Source organism: Pithys albifrons, chromosome 14 (assembly GCF_047495875.1).
Source record: "Pithys albifrons albifrons isolate INPA30051 chromosome 14, PitAlb_v1, whole genome shotgun sequence".
Lineage (NCBI taxonomy): Eukaryota > Metazoa > Chordata > Aves > Passeriformes > Thamnophilidae > Pithys > Pithys albifrons.
The window spans coordinates 2,283,696-2,309,292 of NC_092471.1; the positions used below are offsets into that span (position 1 = coordinate 2,283,696).

Sequence of the window (25,597 nt, forward strand, 5' to 3'; positions counted from 1 at the left end):
GATGTATGTGAGATTTTTGGCAAGGTTTACCAAGTAATACAAATTATATTTAATTTAGGAATGTTTGCTCATCAATTTAAATGGGAAAAAAAAAGAAATTGGTGAACTTCCAAATGATAAGTGATGGATTTTTGTCAATTATAAAACATTATGAATTTGCAACCTTTTTATTCTAGTACTCAAGGAAGTGCCAGCTATTTAAAACTGTACCTTTATGATTATTCACAAAGTTTAACAAAAATAAATACAATTTTGAGGTTGTCTTTGGCGTGCTGTAACTCAAGGCAGCAGTGCCAAGAAAACCAACCCACCCCAGCCTGCACTGCCAGACTCAGCCTTGCAAGAGGAGCAGAGCGTAGTACAATGCAAACTTTAATGTCAATATATACAGAGCTTTAAAGAAAACATTTCTTTTAAAATTAAATGAAATAAATACAGTATGATACAAAATCCACAATATGCTTTGAGAGAAGGAAATGACAGTTACACTATCTGAGGAGGGGGACCTCTTGGATGGCTCCACCTGTGAAGTACCTCGGAGGGCCAACTCTGTGCCCTCTGTCGCGGTAATGCCCTTTCGACGCGCAGAGTCCTCACCACCCACGTGCCAGGGGAGTCTCAGCTCCAGCCAGAGGGTCAGTGCAAGGTGAGAAGTGCTTGGGAGATGGTGACAATGCAGTTCCTCAGCAAACACTGCTGCAAAGCCTAATGCAAACCAGCCAGACCTGAGCCCTGGTGCTGCGAGGGAGACCCGCCCCAAACATCTCCAGTTTTCACAAAAACCCCAAGGAGGGGTCAGTGTTATTCAAACTCACTGCTGGTATTGAGCTATGGCCTGAATATGAAGAGATAAAATCAATTAAATATCTTTTAAAGCTTTCAGAGAAAGTTTGCTTTCATGACACAGGAAGAAATCTCCAGAAAATCAGCTGCTGATTTTATGGGGGGCTTCTAATGATATAAATTATTGTAATACTCAAGTCAGCTTTAGCTACACACTCAGGGTGGGGTTTTTCCAAATCTGTATTCATTCCTCCACTGCCAAAGGAACAACATAATTCGGGGGAGTGAACATTTAAGAACTACCCTGAAGCAGGTACAGGCAGCACTCAATGTGCTGAACTGAAGGATGTTAATGCAGAAGGATGGCACAGTGTGAATGACATGTGGATGTGTTACCAACAGGTATCACTACACACCCAGCAAAGTTTCTGAACTAACTTTCAAGGAGAATCTTATGGTTTTAACCTTACACAATTAGATGACTCTATCACAGCTTCTGGAGCCTTCTGAAAACTTGTGAAAAACTTGCTCCTCCCTTTCCCTTCCACACTTTTAGTTCTGGATAGGACTGAAAAACTGAAGTGCTACAGAAGTACATAAACCTCCCTGTTTGCATTGATGTTTTAGCCTAATTTCACTGATATAAATCAGGAGAATTATTATAGCCTTGTGTAACTCATTTAACTCAATTCTACAGATCAGTCTATCAGTATTTTGCAAAGCTGAAGTTTGCTTGAGGTTATTTTAACTACTGGACAAATGGAGATCAGTTTTGGAAAACACACTGAAACATGGAAGACAGAATTCAAGCTCAACATGGTGACTTGGGTGAGGTTTTGGATTCCCTCTCTGGCTGTAAGAACATTTAAACCACACTACAGTGAACAGCACACTGGACCACCTGCACCTCAGGCTCTTGGCGTGGTCAGAACTTACTGGTTTTAAGGATAATGGGAAAAAGAACCAAACCCAGACAACACTGAGACCACACCAGGCACAACCAGGGGCCTGGCTGAACCCCCAGGCAGTGCTCTCAGGTGTGGGCACTGCCACCCACCCCTGCCTCACACTGATGCCACTGCAGTTTTTGGGTATGTAACAGGAATACAGCAGAATCCCTCAGGTTTTATCAGGATAACTGAAGACAGAAATTGTGATATCCAAGGGGTGAAAGAACAGCAAACAGGACCTGAGCCTGCTCCAGCTGTGGCTGTGGGAATCTGCTCTCTGCACCAGAGAGCTGGAGATTATTGATAATTATCCCCACCAAACATCAGAGCAGGAGCTTTTCTGGCAGTAACAGAAGCCACTGCCAAAATATTGTATAATTTCAGTCCTGTGGGAACTCCTCTAGTCTGAGTGCCTGTTTCTGTGTAATTGTGAGCCTTTGGAAAAATCTGACTTATTTTTTCTCTAACTCAATAAGGCAGTTTGTAAACTTCAACTGTGCCCAAGTGACATGGAACAGTTTGCACTAACCTTTCTCTGCAGCCAGAGCAGTTCCACTGACCTGTTCTTCCAGCTCAGACCTTTAACTGACAGCTCATGAGCAGCCCATGCTACTTTTATACAACAAACCTAAGCTGGGAAAAGGAGGGATGAAAAAAATATGCAAGAAATTCCAAAAGGAGCATCTCAGAGGTGATCATTAGAAACAGAAAGAGTAAACTGCACGTGAACCCTTCTGTGTTCCTGCATATCCAAAATGGATCAAAGATTGATATGCTGACACAGTCACAGCAAGGGAACTTTCCCCTCAAATTAAGGGTTACAATTGGCATACCAGGGAACACTGGCCTGTCAGATATAACATATCCATATGTTTTCCTCAGGATAAGACAACTTTATAATGTTGCAGTCCCTGAAACTTTGCTTTTACCCCAAGAGTGCCACTTGTACTCAAGGCCAGGAGTGATATGAAAGCAGCAGGGGTAACTTTAGAGATGTTTTACTCTGCTAAGAATCAGAACATCCACCTTGTTTGTGTCCTTTGCCTTGTTTGTGTCCTTTTCCTCTCACCCACTTTGTGCTGCACATCAGGAACAACCTCAGTACCTTCAGCTGCTTCCAGCTGCTCTTGTGCAAAATGCTTTTAAGGTGCTTATAATGTGGTGCTTCTACAAGCTGAAAGAAAATACCAACAGAAACACTATTAAATGATTCATGGGTAAAGCCATTAAAGACCAGCTCTGCCTCACAGGAAAGCTTGAAGACAATTCAGATTTGACATTTCCATTGTGCTCCACACCTTGCATTTTCCTCTCATCCCCAGCACAGCTTTCACCACTACATTTCAACCCACATTAGACCTTGACCTTGGCTCAGGGAGCTTCATTTCCACCACTTGGCTTTTTTTTTTTTTTTGTGAGTGAATTCAAATTCTTCTGGCAGTCATCTGTAAATTTACATCAAAATTATCCTGACAAGAGGTTTACAGGCATTCTTGCTGGCAAAGGTCTTCAGGAAGGAAAAGGAGGATGAACCAGCTGCAAAAGGGACAGATCTGGGACTAAACAAGGAGCTTTCCTGGAAGCAGTTGTGTTCTTTGAGAAGTTTTCAAGCATTTCAAACAGGCACCTCAAAACTAGGCACAAATGGCCCCTAAAGCTTCCAACATCTATCAAACACTCCAAAATCCCATACAGGGAATTTCTGCATGATACAAAGAGCACATCTATGTTTGCTATACTCAGGAAGTCTCAAATCTACATATATTCAGACCTAACTATTTGGCCAGATAATTTCCATCTTCCCCCACCACAACAGAAGAAAGCAGCTTATCTAACAGTACTTCCAACACCACCCAGTGCTTCACAGGTAGGAACAAACCCAGCCAACACCCTCTTGTAAGATCGGAGTTGCCACCACCACTCCTGGTGGCTGGGCCAGAATTCTCCTGGAAGGTTTTTTTTTCCTGTCTCAAAAATGCCAAGTTCTGCCATCCCTGAGGTCTTGTAATTGGAAATTCAATGATGACAAATCAGATTTAATTTGTGGTCACTTGGATTTTGTACCTGTCCACGCTCCAATGTCACTAATAGAGCTAATATTTAAATTGTGTGTCATCCTCTGTCACTACAAGTGCTCAGTTTCCACAACTTCTAAAAATACTTTTCAGCTTTACCTCTGGGTGCTTAGCTCCCAGTCTAGCAGCAGTCAGCTCTGGGTTTGAGTCAGAAAACCTCAAGATAATTCTGGCCCTGCAATTAATTTCCTCTCCATCACAGATTTAGGAACAGCTCAAGTCCTAACACCAGAGAGAGGGCGAGTGAGTGCTGGCAACAGGATTCTGTGAGGAGTTTGTCCATACCTGTGCCCTTCCTTGGTCAGAATTCCCTTCCCTGGGCACACTGCAAGGCTTATTGATTTCCCCAAGCTACCCCTACAGTCAGGCTGAGAGAATGTTGCATGTCTGTCCTGTAATATCTGTACATGCGGCGAGAGATTCAGAGAGAAGCAACAACGTTCTATGAAAAAAATCGAATAAATAAAAGATAAAATCCACATGCCAAGTTGGTTATAATAAAGTGTCAGTCTGTCTCATATGCCAAACAAACTTCAGATTCAGTGGAAAGAGGGAAATAACATAGTAATGGATGGAAGATGTAAGTAACACAGGACTGAAGTGCATGATGTTGTCCCAAGTGGTACCAATGGTTTTGAGAACCTTAATGTTGGACAGTTTATGCACATTTAAACTTCTTCCAGCTCAGTGAAGGACACAACTTGTGGCAACAACTAGAAATATTCATTTTCCTGTAAGAGGCCACAATCAGCACTTCTTTTGGGTCACAAGTGATCAAATTAAGGTGATGGGTGAAGTGCAGAATGTTCCACATTCACATAAATTTACCAGTCACTGGCACCAAACACAGACCTCCCAAACCAACACTAATGAATTGAACACTGGTACAAGACATTGGTCAACTTTGCATAATGGTAATGGACAATTCAAATGAATGAAGTTGAATGAATTAAGTGCCCAATTAGAAAATTAATTTGTCCTTCACAACAGTGTCTAAAGGTATGAAAAAAGAAAACTCACACTGACACTTTATGTACAACTTGGTCATTGGCAAGGGTCCCCTAAATCACCCAAAACTATACAGAATGTGAAAGAATATTTGCAACAGATCTCCAAGGACAGTGTAGAGAAGTTCCTTATGGTGTACCTGATATTCAAATTAATTTAACAGCTATGGCCTGTAAAACAAACACAGTATGAACCTGTGGGGTTTTTTTTTTCTTTCTTTTTAAAAAAAGGACTTTTACAGAATTCAAGTAGTGTAGCAGGAAACCAAAGATGCCTTTTGATCACAGGTCAGGCAGAACAGAGCCACTTGTGGGGTGGATCTATAAGTCTGTGGAGGTGAGCTTTTTCATGCTCCGCCGCTGAGCTAAACTGGAGGCTGCCACGGGCTCCAGCACTGGCTGAAATGTCTTGTGGTTCAGTGCAGAATAGGTGGCAGCCATGGCTCCCTGCAGAAAAACAAAATACATCAGAATAATAAACACAGAGAGAGAAGAAGTATTTTTATCAGAAAACACAGCAATTCATCGATTCTTAATTGTCCATGAAAACCAAACAACTTATGGCAGGTCATGAGGTTTGCTTGGGAAAATACATTTCCTGTTGAATCCTTCCAATTTCTAAGAATGTGTGTCTGGCATTTCTCTTTATTTTCTGTGGATTCCCTTTGTATACCTTAGATGTAGGAGTCACCTTTCAATGCAGGTCAGAATTAGTACTTTCCAAGCAAGATCAGCACAAATGTATCAAACACAGCCAGTTCAGTGGCTGTTCAGGTCCTGACTTATGAGACAACCCAATAAAACTACTTTAATCTCTGAAAATACCCAGAAAAATCTCTTCCTTTAAACACTGGTTAAAAAATTATTTACCAGTAATTTGGAGAGGGACTTTATACAGGGTATGTACTGATAGAACAAGGGGGAATGGCTTGCCAGGCCAGAGGGCAGGGATAGATGGGATACTGGGAAGGAATTCCTGGCTGTGAGGGTGGGCAGGCCCTGGCACAGAGTGCCCAGAGAAGCTGTGGCTGCCCCCTCCCTGGCAGTGTCCAAGACCTGGCTGGTGTCCCTGTCCATGGCAGGGGTGGAAGGGATGGGCTTTAAGGTGCCTCCCAACCCAAACCTGTCCATGATTCTATGAATCTGTCTCAAGTATTTAAATATGTAGGTTCTATTGAAAACAAAAGCTAATTCCTCTTCTAAAGAAAAACAGTTCTGTGTGTAGCTCTAAACCAACCCACTGCCCATCCACTCCCCTGAGCACCATCCCAGGGGGCTTTACCTTCACTAGATGGGGGGCATCTTGCCTGTTGAGCTGATAATGTGGCAGCTGGTCCCTGCAGGCGATCCAGGAATGCTTCAACACCTGCTCTGCCGTGTACCTCTGGTGGGGATCCACGTGCAGCATGTGAGACAGCAGGTCCTGCAGGAACACAGAGCACTCTCTGCTCAGGGAAAAGCATCCTGAGAGCGTCCCTGGTGGCAGCAGAGAGCACAGGGCCCCTGGGGCAGAGGGATCAGCACAATGCACACACACACACATCCCCCAGGTCAGCAGACCAACGGGATCATTCTGTGCCTTGACACTGCAGAAGGCTCCAAACAATGTGTTGTACTATTGCAGCAGTTGAACAGAGCAAGCCTTCATTGTAAAGGAACTTACTGTTGTGCCTTTCATGTTTATTATTAATATAATCTTTAAAACACTAGGAATCCTATTAAAATTTAGCAGGCACAATTTATGGAGGAAAGCTCTTATTTGCAAACATCTGTCTTCATTCCATCTACACATTTGGGGTCTGCTGACTACATATCTCAACTGAAGTCATTTATAGTGAATTTTTCCTTCAAGAAGCCACATAAAGAATGAAGCCAACAGCAATGGACATTTGGTTTTGCCTCTTAGAGGCATCAGCAATAAACTACTAATTACAATGTTGGTCAGAAGAAGAGCTGGGTGGGAAGGGCACAGAACAGAGACAGAATAGTTTGAATTAAAAACAAAATATGGACAAGCTGACAGAATGTTCCCTTTGTTTTAGGCACAAAATGTTAAGCATTCTTAAACACACAGAAGTGAGTTACTTATACTAAGACAGCAGCATTCTGAATCACTCCTACTGAACTGAACAGTTCCAAAGGATCAGGAAAATAGATTTTAATATTATTAATTATTAAATATTAATAATATTAATGCAAATCTTTTGAAAAGGTAACATTTGTGGTTAAGATACCTACAGACCAGGCCAACACCACCCCCAGGGAACACACAGAAATTGGTAAGAGATGAGTCTTGAAATAAAAATGACAGCTGTATAATCAAGCTGATGAAGATTTTTGGCAAGATATCCAGATCTAATTGGTTGTTAAAGTACCAATTTAATTGCTGGAAGTACTAACAAAGACAAAACACTTGATGACTTCAGCGCTGAACAACAAAGAATTTGCACTATTAGAAATTACATTTAATGGCAGGCTGGGTGGCTACTGGAACTGACAGAGAACTGTAAAAATCCTCCTTCCACTGAAGGAATCCCACCACCACCTGGTGTGGATTCAATTAGAGCAGCCAAACACTGGCAAAGACTGCCCAGGGGTCAGTGCCCAGCCCTGGAGGCTTCTGAAGGCAGAGTGAACAAAGCCCAGAGTGAGCTGGGCAGAGCTCAGGGCTGAGCTGCCTCGAGCTCAGCTGGACCAGCTGCTCTTCACTGCAATAAAACTGCTGGGTGGTAATAACAAAGTTCCCTGCCAGACCAGGCTAGTTCATAAAACTCAGCAGCACTCATTTGAATCCCACAAAAACATGGAAACAGAACACATTTGCACCTTTGCTGCGTCTGAAACAGTGTCCCAGTTGCCTCCACTCAGAGAGAATTTCCCACTGCCTATCCGTACCAGGATCTCCTCAGGAGTGTCATTGGGACCATTGGCAAAGGGAGTATAGCTGGGGAGACAGAAACAGAACATCCTGTTATGGGTAAACACTGCAAGGGATTGGGAAAATCTCATGAGTCAGTAAATATCCCACTGCCAACAGAAACATATCACAGAATATACACATGTCATTAAATACTATTAACACTTCTTATGTTACATCAGAAGTGCCTGTTTAGGAAGAGAATTTCCAATTGTTTAGCCATGAAACAAAAAAATCTGCTCTTTTTCTGTTAGAGCAAAATTCAGAAAACCTTTTCTCATTTGGCCACTAGATGCCTCCCAGAGCTGCACCAGCTTGGATGAGTCAGAAAACTCCAGCGATGAGAAACCAGAGTGCTGTACAAGAGGGCCAGGAGATACTGGGAGGTGACCACAAGGGTATAAGATGGGGAGAACAAGGGGGTGGAGGGAAAAAACAAAACCACCACGTGGTTTCACAGACTGAATTCTCCCCTGGAAACTGGGGAAAGCCCTTGGCATCCCCCACTCATGTGCTATGAAAAAGAGAAGCCTTGAAACTCCTGTAAGGTAAGCCTGGTTTATGTGTTTACTGATTTACTCCCAGCCCCCTGTTCCACCTGAGTGCCTGTGCCATTCCATGAGGTACCACCTTCCCATTTTAAGGGAAGGAGGGATTCATGCAGCATGCTGGAATTTCAGGTAAACAGAACAGCTCAGCAATGCTCCTCACCCTGCCAGCATCGTGTAAAGAAGAACACCCAGGCTCCATATGTCACAAGCAGCATCATATCCCTGTCTCATGAGCACCTGTGAAACAGAGAGTGTTAAAGGCTTGTCATGTATCCCAAACCACCCCAAACCAGCAGCACTGCCCAGCTTGAGGAGGGCAAGTCAATTCCTGGATCACATCACGGGTTTGACCACTGATTTCCCAATATCCAGCTTGCAGTAAATCCCAACAATATTTCTTGCTCCCAGAACATCATCTCAAGATTCTCAACAGACTTCCATCTTATTTTTGAGGGTGGGCTCTGCTATTTTAAAGCAGGTTTATAATAAACACATGCACCAGTGTTTATAAAGTATGTGTGATCATATTTAAGGAAAACTAGCAGAATTTTTGTTCCTGGTTTTTTCCCCAAGCATTGCTAAAAAGTTTAAGTATTTGATACATCAAAAACAGCCTAAAGAAAACACAGAGCAGCTTCAGATACCTCTGGTGCCACGAAGTTTGCAGTGTAGCATGGAGTTAGAAGCAGTCCATTTTCTCCTCGAAGCTGTTTTGCAAACCCAAAATCACAAATCCTGATGGAATCAGCATTATTTGAGTCATCTGTATATAAAATATTACTGGGCTTGAGGTCTCGATGCACTACCTTTAAATCAAGACAGTTGGAAAGGTATCATTTAGAAAGAACATGTACATTTTTTGGATGTAATTTGCAATTTATAGGAACTGTTCTATAGATGAATACACTTATTAGCAGTTTTATGCAATGATAACTTGCAAGTACCAAAAAATTCTAGTTCAAGTATACTAAATTTTTAAACTTTCTAGTTCAAGTATATTATACTTTTTTAGATATACTAAAAAGCCTACTGGCTCATAATGCAACTGGAGTGACATCAACATTTCCAACAAGCCTAAGAGAACAAACATCTGCTGTTTCCTGAACTGTAGGGTCAAAAGGGTTGGGCAGAATAAAGGATGAGTTTTGTAACAGAACACAAAACCTCCCTCCGTTCTGCCACAGAAACAGAAGGCACAAGCAGGTGCCAAGCAAGGCACAGAGCAGAAGGGCTGTGTGACCCAAGGGGAGTGCCAGGGGCTGTGCCTGGCAGTGTGGCTCACCCCCTGGCAGTGCAGGTAGTCCACGGTCTTGGCGATGGTGAAGAGGACGGCGCTGGCCTCGCGCTCCGAGAAGAACTTCTGGCGCAGGATGCGGTCCAGCAGCTCCCCCCCCTTCATCAGCTCCGTCACCAGGTAGATGAACCTGCCGTCGTCATACACCTGGGGACACCAGCAGAGCATCACACAGCAGCACCCGCAGCCGGCACCCGCAGCCGGCGCCCGCAGCCGGCGCCCGCAGCCGGCGCCCGCAGCCGGCGCCCGCAGCCGGCGCCCGCAGCCGGCGCCCGCAGCCGGCGCCCGCAGCCGGCGCCCGCAGCCGGCGCCCGCAGCCGGCGCCCGCAGCCGGCACCCGCAGCCGGCACCCGCAGCTACACCACCCCAGAGCTGAGGCTTCACCCTGCACTCCTCAGCTGCCCCCATGGAACAGGGAGCACAGCCAGCAGGACTGTCCCAGCGAGCAGGGGGAGGCAGCTGATGTGTCCATCAGGTGTTAATCCACGGCTCTGAGTGACACTTCTCACCCTCAGAACTCCCTGCCACTCCCCACTGCTCTTCCCTTCCACTGCCAGCTTTGAGCTGCTGGCACTTGGCACACTCAGGACAACGTGCAGCTGCTTTCTCAGGTTACCAACACATTGAAATAAGAAACAGGGCATTTCTAACCTTCCCATTGTTCCTCACTGCAAGGTCATTAAACAGCATTTAGGAAAGAATTAATGTTGCATTTTGAAATACTCCCTTTACTATTAAGTACTGCTCTCCCTATACATTTTACTGTGTAAAAGAAACTTAATGAATCCCAATAAACTCCCTCCATCTGTATTTCCTTTGTGACCACAGTGTGGTAAGAGACAGCAGACAAGGAGGTACATACATCCTTTAGAGTAATGATGTTTGGATGTTGTCCATAACGCATGAGAATCTCGATTTCTTCTGAGGGATCTCTCTTGCTTTTATCAATTATCTGCAAAACATAACAGGAAAAACAGCTTGGTTAAATAAAGTCTATTTAATAAAGACATTTTTCTATTTATATCCTTGCTTCAACAACAGAATAAAAAAATCCTGAAGGTAATTACTTGTTATTAATCATGATTAATTCATCTCCCAGCTTCACATCCCACAGTTTACTCATTTCTTGCTTAAGATTTTATCATTAGTGCAGCCCATCCTGCTCCAGTGGACAAGGAAATGCACCAATTCCCTCTGCAGCCCAGTTCCACCCTGTGAATCTCATTTTATTTCTGGTGTTCTCATCATTTTACAGTATTTTCAGGCTTCAAAATTGTAACTTATAAACAAATAAACAGCTCCAATAACTGGAAAACTCATAAATTTAAATTTCCAGATCTATCCCACCGTAATTTCTGCACTGTAACAATGAAATTCATTGCAATACCTTCACAGCAAACTCCATGTTTGTAGCTATGTGTATACACCTCTTGCAAACAGAGTAGGAGCCAACACCAATATCTTCCTTCAGTTCATAGACATCAGTGAACTGGGCACTGTTTCCATGAAGCTGCTTCAAACAAAACAAAGGCAACTGTCATCTAAAGCAACAAGATTCTTTTTGTCACAACAGTTTCCAACAGGTAAAGTTTCTCCTGCTTGCCCATGGTTTCTCTTTGGAGTTCTGTCTCCAGACAAACAGCAGCTCCCTTCGGAAAATCAAAAATACCCCCTGGAACCATTTTAATGAGGCACATTCTGTAATGGCCTCCCCAACAAACAAAGGACAGAGAGTAAACACTGAATATTGGTCAGGCTTTGACATGTCCAAGAAGCCTCCCAGAACCCCCAGTGTTACCTGTACTATGGGCAGGATGTTGGTGAGTGGGGATATTTTGTGGTCTTCTACAGTAGTCGTTGCAACAAAACTGAATCCCTTGAAGAGCTGGTGGGCGTTGGCACTCGGTGGCACTCCTGGGGAATCTGGGCAAGACACATGTGAGCAGTGTGGGCAACCCCAGCAAAATGAGGCTGATTGAACACTCAGGAAAGGAACGTTACAGAAACATTTGGAGGGAAGGAAGGGGAGCAAACAAGAGCAGCACCAGATGTTGAGCAAACTTGTAATTTGTTATCTGTCTGCTCTCACTTTGGTAACAAACACAAGGCAAGTGTCCCTGGGTTTTATCTGCTCTGCAAACCCTGCAGGCATTAAGGAATCAACATATGCTTTTAGGGAGAAGTTTATTGAAACACAACATTACTTATGAAAAAGAAATAAAGATCAGGGTCTTGTGTTCAACAACTTTGTAACACAGAAGAGCAACCAGATTGTGCTTCTTCAGTGGGGTATGTGCTGCTGGCAAGGAAAAGAGAGGCACTGCAACAAGATTTAATTAGTGATATTATTGAATAATTAGAACAGAGTTCTCCTCAGATTATATTATGTGCACCTCTAAATTCACTGTGCAGTCTCACAGTAGGCACAGCTTGACAATGTTGTGTGGCCTGTTAAAACCAGACTTTCTCCAAACAAACACAAGTGGGTTTAAAGGCTGGATGCAGCAGGAAAGGAAAAAAGAATCAGAAAAGAAAGCCTGAAGTGAAACTTGAAGCAGACTAAGCAATAGAAATGATAGTAATTAATGGTTCTTAAAGCAAGCCATTCTCAGTGAAATACTGACTCTAAAATAATCACTGCTGCAATCAAATTGAAATTTTAGTATTAAATACTTCCCCTGAAACTCTGCACGTCTGACTTTAAATCATTTCATTTTTTTCTGTATGAATCACAGTTTAGCAGAATATTTCAAAGAACAGGAACCCTCTGGGGAGAACACAATCCTTCAAAGCACTGGAGCTGTGGCATCCTTTCCTTTTAACTTTGTCACTGCCTTTTTTGCTTGTTGCTTCAACATTAACTTGACCCTCTTGTCCCACAGACCTCACCAATTTACAGCCATGCACAATTAATTACCTTTTGGTGTTTTTGCTGTGAATTCTGGATCGAAACAAAAGGTGTCCTCTGGCTTTCCAGAAGCAGGTTTAAATGGAGGCTGAATTTCTCTTCTGAACAGTTTCTGAGCAGAAGGGAAAACTCAGTTAATGAGGAGTCCCTGAACCTTCCAGGGGTGCTGTGATTTTGCCAAGATAAAGGGTAAGGGACAAAGACCTCACACCAGTGCCCATTCTCCAAGCTCTATTCCAGGTTTTTCCTAATCCAACCAAACTATCAAGGAAAGCAGAACAATGGCTCTGCTTTTTTTTACTCCTCTACTCAACCTGCTTTAGAAAAATGCAGTGCCCAAGTGATCTCAAATGTGCAATTAAGTTCCATTTACATTTAAGGAACAGAAAATTTCATGTTAAATGATGTCAAAGCTCATGCAAAGGCCAGGAAGTTGTGAGAGCATTTTCTTGCCATTTCTCTTCTGCTTTCAGATCTATTTTTTGCAGGTTGCTTTTTTTAAATTTTCCTGCACAAGAACATAAAATACATTTCAATTAAAAAACAAAACAAAACACAAAAAATAAAACAAGGAAAAGGGACCTGAATTCATCCCAAAGAAATGATGAGATAAATGAGATAAAATACAAAAGTGTCATCAACACCACCAGAGTGAAACAAATACAAAACACTGCCAAATTTTAAAAAAATTATAAAGGAAAAATAAAGAGCTAGAACTGCAGATCTTTCAAACTTCACTGCTGGTATTTATTTCAACACTAATCCCTTAGAAGAAAAATAAGTAGATAATCAAGCCAAAACAAAACAGTTTATAAAGCATAAAACAGTGAAGTTTTGCTGTTACTAAAAGCTCTTGTTGCTGACCAGGATTCTGTGGTAGATGCTGCATAAACAGAGACAGAAAACCACCTTTGCAGAAATAAATGCAAGAGAAAAAGAGAAGGATAATGGTAAGAGGCTTTACAGAAATAGGTGAGCACAGCTCTGGCCTGGGAGTCCTGTCAGCACAGCAACATCTGTTTATTCCACCTCCCCTTCTGCAGCATTACAGCAAAGGAGGGTTTTCCCAGGGGATTTATTTGATATGGAGCATCTTGCTTTGGAGCAGCATTTCCCAGAAACAACCTCAAAAGCTGAGAGAGCCACAGAGGAAATCATGAGGGGCTCGTTAAAAATTTAAGTGATGATCCTGTACAGGCTTTGGATCATCTCAGAGCACCAGAGTCAGGACTCCAACTGGGAATGGGATCTGACTGGTAAAACAGGGATGTGCTGAGGCAAGCAGGGAGAGCCCAAGAGAATTCCACTCACAGGGAGCTGTGCCAGCCACTGGAGAGGAGGATTCCTGCACACAGGGAGCACCAGCATCCTCTCCCAACTACAAATGCTCCAACAGACCATCTCAGCTCCACAGAGCTGTAACTCTCAATTATTTAAAAAGGAAATGCCTAATCTATAATTAATACCCCCCACACTGTAAATACAGAGGCTCCAGATGCCCAGGGAAGATGAGAGCAGCACCAGGCAGTGCCAGGCAGCACTGCTGCCCTTTGCTGGGCACTGTGCACATGCTGCAGCACACAAAAATTAACAGCAGCTTCATCCTGCACAGCGTTTGGTACTTACATTCCAGTCAACAGTAGAAAAAAAAGGATGTCTCTTGATTTCTTCAACTCCATCTGAACCAGCTCCTGAACAGAGAAAATACTGTATTTAACACACTTTTGGATGAAGTCTTTGAAGGCTGCACTAAAAATTAGTTCATTTCTAAAAAAAATTGCACAGATGTGATTATTTGAAAGAACTGTGAATACAGAAATATCCCAAGGCTGTAATTAAGTAGTGAACACCTCATCAGGGAGGCAGGAAACAAGGATTCCATAAATACAGAGTCAATATTCTTTGCTCTGGCTCACAGAGAGCCCCTGACCCAAGCACTGATCAGCCACTGTCAACCAACCAGTCATGATCCAGGCTAACAAGAAATGGTATCTAAACCCAAATGTGCCTCATCACCCAGAGCTTGAGAGTCTCCAGCAACTGCTTTTCTTGAAATGAAAGTCTCTGGGTTGATTATTTAGAGATCCAAGTAAATGAACCCACCTAATCTATTTGCTGGGTTCCTTTTGAACAGCATCCTCAGCAGACTCTGTGCCTCAGGGCTGAGGAACTGAGGCATTCCAAGCTTTGCTCTACAAGAAAACAGAGAACAAGGAAGACAAAAAAACATATCTTACTACAAACTGTCTACATAGACCTCACTGGACAGGTGGATGCATTAAAAGATTGATTCCAAAGTCTTGCAGTGCATCCATTTAACTCACCAACTTTGGACTTTCACATAATGTGGGTGATTTAGAAGAAGCAATAAAGAAAGAACACACCTGACCAAAACCCCCAAACCCCACCCAAGCCCCTAAAGCAAGTTTTATGCTGAAACAGAGTAAAATAATCATCTCAGGGACATGAAAGTATTTCCAAAGATACCTTCATATCACCAGAAGAGACTCACCCAATCCCAAATTACTTGCCCTGAAGTGATTGCTATTTCTCTTGAAGCAAAGGCCTCAAGTAGCTCACTGAGCCACCAAATAAAAGCTTACTGATTTCATCATTTATTTAGTGAAAACTATCATGCTAAGGCAAGAAATTCTTCTGCAGAACTGCAGCAGCACTTGGAGCTGCAGGTGAGGAGCTCGTGCTCCAGTCCATCCCTCCTCAGGCAACACCACTACAAACCCACAGGCAGGGCAAGCTCCAGGTTGCTGTGGTGGTGAGAACTGAGCTCCTCTGCCCTTCCCTCCCATCTCCCCTGGGGCCCAAGGCTCTCCTGTGCTCTGCACAAAGCTCTTTGTCAGCTGAGCATGAAGAGATGAGAACAGATTTGCCCAAGAGCTCCCCTTGCTGAGCACCAGTTCACCCAGTCTGGCTGGCTCAACAACTCCTGCTGCAAAGTGAGGCAATTTAACCTGAGAGCTGTGGGCACAGAGTGCCCTCCACCTGTGCCCACACAGCAACACTCATCACCTGCTGCTGACAGCACAGGCAGTGCTGGAGCAGTGCCAGGGCAGCACAAGGACACGGTGGGAAATGTTGCTGCTCTAACTCACTGTACTGGAGTTGGACCGAGGGTTGGACTTGATGATCTCGGAGTTCTTTTCCAACCCAATGGATTCTGTGATTCTGTGGATGTGGCACTGAGTGAGAATCCACCACATCTTGATCCAACCCCACTGTGATCACCAGCCCAGGGCACAGAGTGCCCTGGGCTGGTGATCACAGTGGGGTTGGATCAAGGGTTGGACTTGATGGTCTCAGAGCTCTTTTCCAACCCAACCCATTCTATGATTCTGTGATACTCTCCTTATCTTTATTACACACCCACAAGCAGAACACAAATTCATCCCTGAGATTTAAATTCCTGTTCATACTTACTGGTATTTATGCTCTGGGATGTAAACCTTATCAGAGGACTTTGATTTCTGTCCCTGTTTTAACTTAATAATCTTAGAACCATAAAATAGTTTGGGTTGGGAGAGACCTTAAAGCCCACCCAGTTCCAACCCTGCCATGGACAGGGACACCTCCCACCAGGTCAGGCTGCACAAGGAGTTACAACAAGGGGTTAAAACATGCCTAAAATGACACTTTGTGCCTTCCCAAGGAGTAAGAAGATATACTTACTTCAGGATCATATTCATGGTTTCGTTTCGATCTTTACCTTGGAATGGCAGGGTACCAGTGAGCATTTCAAACTGCAAAGAACAAATGTTCATCTCAATCAGCACTTCTCCCCCCAGCTGCTGACACAAAGTGTTAAGCACTGTCCTCTTCCCTAGCTCTGCATCAGGCTGAGCTTTGAAAAGATTATCAGGATGTTCACCCATCTAAAATCCCCACTGGCAGTTCACATGACAGGAACAGCACCAACTGTAACATCCTGATGGTGGAGGAACATTTGCCATCAATAAACCACTTGAAAGCAATAAAATTTCCTCCATAACCAAGTCTGAGATGCAGCCACATTCTGAAAACTGCAAGAATAACAAATACTAGCCCAGCACTTTAGTTTTGGTGTCAGCCTGATGCTCTGAGGCTCCCCAGCAGGGGCACAAGTGGCAGCAGTTACTCATTTCACTGCTCCACTCCAGCCTTTCTTCCACAGGTTCATTCTTAAAAATGCCATTAATACTCCTTCAAGTATGTTTTTTTCCTTAACTATGAAATAACATGCAAAATAAATATACAAACTGGCATTTCACATCCATATAACTGTATGGAAGACACAGGATTTTTAAGGTGCCTTTTAAGTTTTCCATACAGGGCTAAGCAGGTGCAAAGTCCATTTTATTCACATTAGTTGCCCTTATAGCAGCAATTCAGTTATTGAATCCTCCCCCTTAGCCAAGCATTGATAATTAAAACTGGACAAGCTTATTCCAAGTGCATTAACCCCCCTCTCCCTCAGAGCAGTGCAGTGTTTGTGACCTTAGAAGGGAAGCAAAAGCACAGTACCATGAGGACCCCAAAGGACCACCAGTCAGCACTCTGGTTGTGCCCTCTCCTGTTTACCACTTCAGGTGCCATGTACTCTACAGTACCACAGAAAGAATAGGCCTTCTTCTCTTGATCTACTGATTCTTTGCTGAGTCCAAAGTCTACAACAACAGCATCACAAGAACACAGCCAGTAAAGAATTTCAGGAAAAAAATCAGTCTATGTTACTATCTAGAGACACCACAGACATCAGTTCACTGCTCACCACCAAAACCATTCTCTGAGTCATTACATGGGCAATTAGCCATTGGTATTATTACTGAAAGAACTGGATATTTGAGATGTTACACATTTAAGATAACCCAAAGTTCTCATTTTCTCTGTTTACTGCTTGCTTCAGTCCCAGCAAACATTGGATGGAAATAAACAGGAGTTTGGGAGGGAACACAGCCTGCCTGGTCTGGGATTACTGAATGAGGAAAAAGGAAATTCAGACTAAAAATACTGTTGTTACATAAACCAACATGGCTCTGCCACCTGACTCCAGCTCAGCACAGAACAGGGTGCCATTTCTGCTCCCTCAGTTCCCAGAATCCCTTTTGCCCTGGTCTGAGCAGTGCCAGGGAATACACAACTCACTGACACTGGCTCAGCTCGCAGGTGGAGGCTCTGAAATAGCCCTTTTGTCATAGAGGAGATAAAAGCTAATCAATAATCCCATCCATTATCATTTCCAGCTGCAGAAGAAGGTGAGAACTTTAGGACTGAATTGGACTTAATAGATAATGCAGAATTTTATAAACATGATTTCCATCATCATTATTCCATCCAGTCTTTGAGCTTAAAAAACTTCATTTTCTCTTGGAATCAACTGCAATATTTATGGATCAAAACACATAATGAAATCTGTAGTGTGAAAGCATCACCTTAAAGGTAATTTAAAACTTTCAGAAATTCATAGCAATGGTTTCCAAATATCCTTTTGTATACATCACTTCCTATATCTGTTTTAATTTTCCTCTGAGAACCTTTCCCCTGCAATTTTAAACGTAATTCTAAGTGATAATTCAGAAACACACAAAAAAAAAGCTGATACAGAAATATGTATCAAAAGTTCTGTATTAATGAGTGTTGCTTACCTGTTAACTTGATATGTCCTGCTTCATCAAGCAAAATGCTGAAAATTAAAATTCACATTCACCAAAACACATCAAGAGCAATGTTCACATATAATATTTTAAATAAAAGTTAAAAATTATTATATCCAACTTGTTATTACTTCAAGAAGTGATTGGTATTTAATTTAAATGACAGATACGTGGTTTGTATTTTATATTCGATTTTATAGTTAACAATATATTTAATTTTTTTTACATCACTACAGTGGAAAATGCAAAGCAACAGGCAAAATACACATAATAGTGATAAAATACATTTTACTTTACTTTTCTGGCTTCAGGTCCCTGTACACAATTCCCAAGCTGTGAAGGTGATCCAAAGCAAGGGCCAGTTCTGCGAGGTAGAATTTCACATCTTCCTCTGTAAACATAACCTAATAAGAACTGTATAGATTTACCTTCTGATCTTGTCTTCAGTTTTTAAAACTGCAATCTACAAAAATATAGTCTTGTCTGCCTAAATTTCAAAGTAAGTCTCACAATTCATGAGTTCACCTAAGAGAAATTATTTACTAATACAGGTTAATTATAAAGTACACAAAGAACTACCTGCAATACTTAAATTAAAACATCAGCAGTTACTGTAGAGTTTTATTTAACTTTCAGGTAATAAATTTAATTGTTGTATTTGGTGTAATTAACCTTCTGGCACAATTCTAAAAAGAGAGTTTTCCACTGCATCATAAAATTTCATGTACAGGTGCTGTATTGGGTGATTGTGAATTCACATTATCAGGAAAGAAAAAAGTAGAAATAACTGAGAAAAAAGCATGTAAAATAAAACACTGGTGAAAATAACAACAACAATCTGCTGTGGGAGTGGCAGAACATGCTCTGCTCTTAGGGGAAAAAATACAATTCAAGAACCCTGGAGAGCCCCTGAAAGACTGACCCTGCTCACAGAGCACGAGAGAGATTCACCTCTGAACACCCCACAGACAAAAATTGAGGCTGCTGTGGCTCTGTCATGTTCCACAAATTACTGGAGAACCTGGAAATCTTTAAATTACTGGATTGAACGGGAGGTTGAAGTGAGATACTCCCTCCTTTGTTGGGAGCAGCAGGAACAAGCAGTGCAGGCACAGGAGCTGGAATTAAAGCCCTGGCAGGGCTGGAATTAAACTCCCTGTGCTCCCTGCACATGTGGAACCTGGTCGGGGGCACAGAAACACTCCCTCATTTCCATAATGACAGGGGTTAACCCTGTGAGAACAATCAGGCTGCCACCCCCAGTGGCACCTGCAAGTCTTTAAGGAGCACTGGGGCCACTGGTTTCCATCTGCACCACCAGAGCAGGAGTGAGGCAGCTGCTCCCTGCATGTCATCGCTCCTGGGAGGAGCCAAGATGCCAATCTCAGAGTGCAGTGATGCTCAATCTCCCATCTCCCCACAACAATGACATCCAGGGCTGTTCTCTGTGCCAAATTAAACATGATGCAAGTCTACTTCATTAAATGTTACCAATAAAAACTTCATTACATACTCATCTCACTTCCACAGCTGAAACTCTCATACCCACATTGGAATTTAAAGACCAACTAAGTTTTAATAACCTCACACTAAACTGAATTAATTTAAAATAATCCTTGTGAAATGCCATGGGGAATTTACCCTCATGTGCACTGTCCACTGGCTTTACCTTGGACCTTTGAAACTACCTTGCCTTCCCACCACAAAATAAAAACCCGATTTTTTTAATATCCAGACACACAGTAAATAATTAAAAGCCACCACAGAAAGTAACTGAAGTCTTTCAAAAAAGACATAGAGCCTCAGCAAGGAGAAAACTTGACAATCAGGACTTCTTTATTCCCCAAGGGAACACAAACCCCTTTGCACCCCCAGCCAGTGTCATTATGGACAGACTTGCACCCTGAGTTAACTCCCAGTCTCATTCCGGATAATCCCAGTGGTATTCTGGATAATCCCAGTGGCATTCTGGATAATCCCAGTGGCATTCTGGATAATCCCAGCTGTGCTGGTGCAAGAGAGTTCTCCTTCTTGCTACACCAGAATTTCCTCTATAATTAGACACTACAGCTTGACCTCTTTCCTACCTCCTGCTCCAGTAACCCTTGACAAGTCGGTCACTTTAAGCTTTTAACAGCCACTTCAGCCTCAATAACTGACTTTGAACTCAATTCTTAAACATTATCACTGTTTACCAAGCTCAGTTTTTATAAAAATTAAAACCAAATCCCTCTCCTCAATTTTTTTCCTTCTCTTTTGCCTGTTCCTAAACTAAAATCTTTATTTTTACAGAAAGTATAGGGGGAAAAAAAAGCCCAACAATCTCATGGACTTACATACTGGGGATAAACAACCTCCTCCATGCCATGAAAAATCAGTCAGATAACATGGTTTTCTCATTTAAGAAAGTGGCTTTTCCTGTGCTTTAGCAACATAAATGGATTTACACTGGTGCAAACACTGAAAAGCTCTCCTACTGTGAAGCTGTTGAGAAGCTGCCATTAAAAATTTAGATCTATATAAAAGGTTTGCAAAAAGAAAATAAAAGTCCTCTAAAAACGTTTATAACACTTAAGGGAACATGTGATAAATATTGGATGGCAAATGTTTAAAAAAAATAACAACAAGCTGCATCATATTCCCTCTCTTGAGGAGTCTCTCCAGAGAACAAAAATAGAAATGAGAGATGAGAGGTCCAGTTGTGTCAGGGCTGAAGGAGGTGAATGGGCTCAAACCCCACAATATTCACACTCTGGGGGCTCAAACCCACTTTGTGGGATTGAGGATTTGTATCCCAGCCCTGTGAAATTTTAGGATGCAGCAGAATCTCCTAGGGCTTCAGGATTCCAGGAGCACCTCAGCTGACTAAGAGCACAACTGTAATACCCCCTTTCTGCACTGCTAAATATTCATTTACTTCAGTTACGTTTCCAGGCAACAAAACATTTTTAGACAAAAGGACTGCACTTAGCAGATACCAAATTAAAACTCAGGCTACTAATCAATACACACTCAGGGTGCTTAAGGACAGGATATGTTCTAGAATACCTAAGGAAAGCCCAACTAAGTTATAAAAACTTGACTATGACAAGAAACATGGGGGGAAACAGCTTTAAAAGACAATTCCATGCCAAGCAAAACCAACCCCTGTCTAAGAGAGAGTGGAGATAAAATTTTAGGTACTTACCTCTTTGGATAATCGAGTGAATACATCTCCTCCCCTGAGAAAATCCAATATTAAATAGAGCTTCCCTTCAGTCTGAAAGGCTTGAAAAAAAGGAAAAGGAATAAAAATCAATAGTTGTGTGACAAAGCTGATCTGCAAAATAGATCTGAGTGATTTACAACCAGGAAATTTCAGTCAAAGGAGATACTTTTGTTATGGAACTGGAATAATTCAGCAGCTCGTGAGGTAATTTCTTGAATGATTCCTCACTTCTTCACACAAGAAAATCTTAGTCATGAGAGGTGATTAAAATACTGTTCTTTCATTTCTCCTTTGTCAAACAGGGAAACAGCAAGGATGCTAATTACTGTGGTTTGATTTTACTCAATGAAAAGCAAAAAATCTCTGCTGAACTTGTAAGAACTTTCCAGATCTTTAATCTCAAGAGGACTCAACCTACAACTTGTGTATTTATGCCCTTTTATTTTTGCCCTGTGATTTAAAGTTGCTGGAGCCTCTTTTGGACCCCAGAAAAGTGAGAAAGAACAAGAGCAACTGTGCTTCAAGTACTGAAAGGAAGTGAAGCAAGAGAAGATCAACCTGTACCCACCATAGTGCAGTTTGACGATAAAGGGATGATTTACTTCTACCAAAATGTCTCTCTCCATCTTCGTGCGGACGCGGTCCCGGACTGAGGGCAGGGAGAGAGAGAGAGAGACCACAATCAAACCAACACCCCTGGCACAACAAAGCAGCACAAACTGGCACATGGAAAGGCTCTGCTGCCTACAGGAGTATCTTTCCTTGTCACCTTACTTGTTTTTAATGTTTAAGTCTCCCACAAAACACATTCAAAACTGTTTTGGTCCTGACCTGCCCCAGCTTCCTTATTGTCTTGTATTATTTCGCCAACACATCTCAGTATTTTGGGATCATAGAAACATAGAATGGATTGGGTTGGAAAAGACCTCTGAGATCATCAAGTCCAACCCTTGGTCCAACTCCAGTCCCTTTACCAGATCATGGCACTCAGTGCCATGGCCAAGCTCAGCTGAAAAACCTCCAGGGATGGGGAAATCCACCCCCTCTCTGGGCAGCCCATTCCAATCCCTGAGCACTCTCTCTGCAAAGAATTTTTTCCTGATCTCCAACTTCAATTTCCCCTGGCAGAGCTTGAGCCCATCGTGCCCCCTTGTCCTATTGCTGAGTGCCTGGGAGAAGAGACCAACCCCCACCTGGCCAGAACTTCCCTTCAGGCACTTCCAGACAGTGCTGAGGTCACCTCTGAGCCTCCTCTTCTCCAGGCTGAACACCCCCAGCTCCCTCAGCCTCTTCCCACAGCACTTGTGCTCCAGTCCCTTCTCCAGCCTCGTTGCTCTTCTCAGTTGGGTTGGAAGAGACCTCTGAGATTATCAAACCCAACCCTTGATCCAACCCCACTGTGATCACCAGCCCAGGGCACAGAGTGCCCTGGGCTGGTGATCACAGTGGGGTTGGATCAAGACATGGTGGATTCTCTGTCCCTGGAGGTGTTTAAGAGGACACTCAGTGCCACACCCAGTCCCTTCTCCAGCCTCGTTGCTCTTCTCTGGCCCTGCTCCAGCCCCTCAATCTCTTTCCTGAACTGAGGGGCCCAGAACTGAACACAACACTCAGGGTGTGGCCTCCCCAAGGCAGAGTCCAGGGGAAGGGTCACTGCCCTGGGCCTGCTGGCCACACTATTTTTGATACAGGACAGGATCCCATTGGCCTTCTTGGCCACCTGGGCACACTTAATCCATGTTATTTTCAAGAAAAAAAGCTCCCAGCCAGATTTCCAATTTCCCCTTCTGAACTAACTGTCTGTACTCAATGTGTATTTTCTGTGAGGTTCCTTTTCCCTCTCTAACTGTAACAGTCCCTGTTCACACACACTGGACTTGCACCCACTGAAGTGTCTCCCAAAAGCCAAACCCCTCCTGTGCTTTGGCTCCCAGAACAGTGGGAATGACTTCATTTTAACCACAACAGAGTTCTAACATAACAAAAGACAAAAAGAAAATTGTTTCTGAAATGAATTTGTTTTCATGTAATGAAAAGTCTAACCAGAATTAAATAATGCAATTTCAAGCTTTGAAAGAGCATCTTTAACCACATAATTAGAACTACCTGGCCAGGCTTAAAATAATTCTGTAACATGAACTTACAAGTTAGTCTAGAGAAAAGCCACTGTCAGAGAAGAGTTATAAACTCAACTGACAAATATTTCAGATTAAGAAGAACCTTTAAAAAGAAGCTTTTAAAACTGAGGAGCAGCTTCAGTTCAGACACACATACCTTTCAAAGAAGCCTTTTTCAGCACTTTCATTGCATAAAGCTGTCCAGCATCAGGACCAATTATCTTCCTCACGAGGAAGACCTGGCAAGACAAAGCCCATTTTGAAAATTACTGCAAGCTGAGTAATCAAATATCAACTATCACAAAGCTCTTGCAAAGCTCCTATTAATTCCAGGCGGTTTCCAGTGTTCCTTCCTGAGCACACACCTTAAAGGAAGAGCAAAATTGCATTTCCTTGATCAGATTAGAACTGCCCTCAGCTCTCTGAAGTGTCACAGTGCTCACAAACTCTGGGTTCTTCCCTCATGTATCACACAAATACTTACAGGGATCTGTTTCTATCACTTTTTGGACAAGGAAAATTCTGCCTGCCCTGCCACCTCCCAGGAGATTTCTGTGGTTTAAACCCCAAGTTTCCACCATGGAACAGGTTTTATTAATGAATTCTGTACAAGTGGTGAGATGAAAGCAAGGAAACCTCACCATTTAAGATCAAAGCAGCTTTTCCCTCTGGAATAGCAACTCCAACAGGTTTTTCTACTCTTTTCTTTCCAGCAGAGTTTTAAAGATAGATGGAACATAACTTGGCACTAAGAAAAGCATAATGTGAGATAAAACACATTCCAAATAACATGTACCTCTGCTAATATTCTAACTCCTGGGTTTTTCAATTTACAAAATGGCTTGGTAGGTGCTTCTGTTTCTAAATTGCTGTTCTTATAATAGCAATTATTAGTTGTGAGGAGTGTTTATGCTGTAAAAAACAATGTACAAGTCCCAAGAGAAAGCCAAGAGCTCCCCAAAATTGCCTCTCTGATCTCACCTTATTCAGACTGCCATTAACACTGGATTTATTTACATATATATTCTGTTAGAAATTATTAACTATGCAGAAATTATATGGGGTTTTTTAATGATCTTGTCAAATCTTCCATTCCAGAATCAGAAATTCAAACACTGATTAAATTCTACAGCACTGGGAGAAGGGTGGGGTTTTGTTTTCAGCTTTGGTTAGAAGAAAAACATCACCATATTTAAAGGTTATCAGGCTTTTTGTTTTATGAAGTTTTGCCCACTGACTGACCTACAGCACTGCTCTCACAGCAGGTCATGCTGGTGCCCAAATGAAGGGAGTCATTTGAACACCAGCAACTAAGAAAACATCTGTAGATGAATACAATCACAACTATAAAATATTAATAATTAGCACATGCAACTATTTTAGTGCTAACAGGTCTGAGGATGTAAGGAATTTATGTACAATTAGAAAATGTTTGTTAATAAGACCCAAAACAGCAGCCACTGACAACTCCTGAAGCACCAGCTGTTTATTTAGTTTGCAGGCCAAGCCTCCATAACGCCCCACCTGCCCTGGAACGTCAAAGGATGAAGAGAAAAGTTCGGTAATGGAGCAGTTTAACCCTTTGTTTCTGTGACAGAGTTAAATCCTGCCCTGCTGTCAAACCCAGGCCACAGCAAACCAACCCTGTGTTTGCCAGACCCAGAGAAGGTCCCTGGGAGATCGAAACTGGGAAAGAAAACAAACACCGTGAAGGCAACAGCCATTGATCTGCCCTGTTTGTTTTGTCTTTGCAACAGAAAGCAACACAGAGATGCCTGTCCAGGTGAGCAGCAGACACCACCCAGCTCCCACAGCTGCTCCTGAGCAAGCACTGCCAGCTTTCCAAAGCCTGGACTTGGGCAGCAAGGCCTGTCTGAGCCAGGACTAAGATGTGCTGAGCCCTGAGACAGCTTCAGACATCTCAGCTCAGGAGCAATAAATAGTGGAACCTTTCAGGCTCTGACAGGGAGAAGTGTGTGAGGGAATCAGCAACACACGTCACCAGATAATGTAAGAAATATTTAAAAGTGTTTCCCCTACACTCTCACTTATTCACAGCGTGCCTTCCTGATGTGTGTTTTCTCCTCTCACACTATTCTGTGCACAGGTTTGCTCCTGCTTAAACACTCAGAACCAGCACAA

At 42.7% G+C, this 25,597-nt stretch overlaps 1 protein-coding gene across 4 annotated transcripts in view; it reads right to left on the reverse strand.

Moving 5' to 3' along the window:
* Positions 1–354: 354 nt before the first annotated feature.
* The window catches only part of RPS6KA6 (ribosomal protein S6 kinase A6), a 40,294-nt gene continuing 15,051 nt past the window's right edge, over positions 355–25,597 (reverse strand). For 3 of the 4 annotated variants that reach the window (XM_071569666.1, XM_071569668.1, XM_071569669.1), the window contains 19 exons: positions 23,613–23,694; positions 21,907–21,987; positions 21,318–21,397; positions 18,428–18,534; positions 18,122–18,159; positions 17,001–17,143; positions 16,170–16,240; positions 14,589–14,677; positions 14,112–14,176; positions 12,495–12,597; positions 11,376–11,500; positions 10,965–11,090; positions 10,440–10,529; positions 9,566–9,724; positions 8,928–9,089; positions 8,444–8,520; positions 7,642–7,759; positions 6,098–6,238; positions 355–5,262 (listed from right to left, as the gene is read on the reverse strand). In XM_071569666.1, the coding sequence (XP_071425767.1) occupies positions 5,137–5,262; positions 6,098–6,238; positions 7,642–7,759; positions 8,444–8,520; positions 8,928–9,089; positions 9,566–9,724; positions 10,440–10,529; positions 10,965–11,090; positions 11,376–11,500; positions 12,495–12,597; positions 14,112–14,176; positions 14,589–14,677; positions 16,170–16,240; positions 17,001–17,143; positions 18,122–18,159; positions 18,428–18,534; positions 21,318–21,397; positions 21,907–21,987; positions 23,613–23,694 (1,983 nt within the window). In that variant the 3' untranslated portion in view covers positions 355–5,136. The remainder of the gene's footprint in view (positions 5,263–6,097; positions 6,239–7,641; positions 7,760–8,443; positions 8,521–8,927; positions 9,090–9,565; positions 9,725–10,439; positions 10,530–10,964; positions 11,091–11,375; positions 11,501–12,494; positions 12,598–14,111; positions 14,177–14,588; positions 14,678–16,169; positions 16,241–17,000; positions 17,144–18,121; positions 18,160–18,427; positions 18,535–21,317; positions 21,398–21,906; positions 21,988–23,612; positions 23,695–25,597) is intronic. The other variant, XM_071569667.1, reaches the window with a different exon arrangement.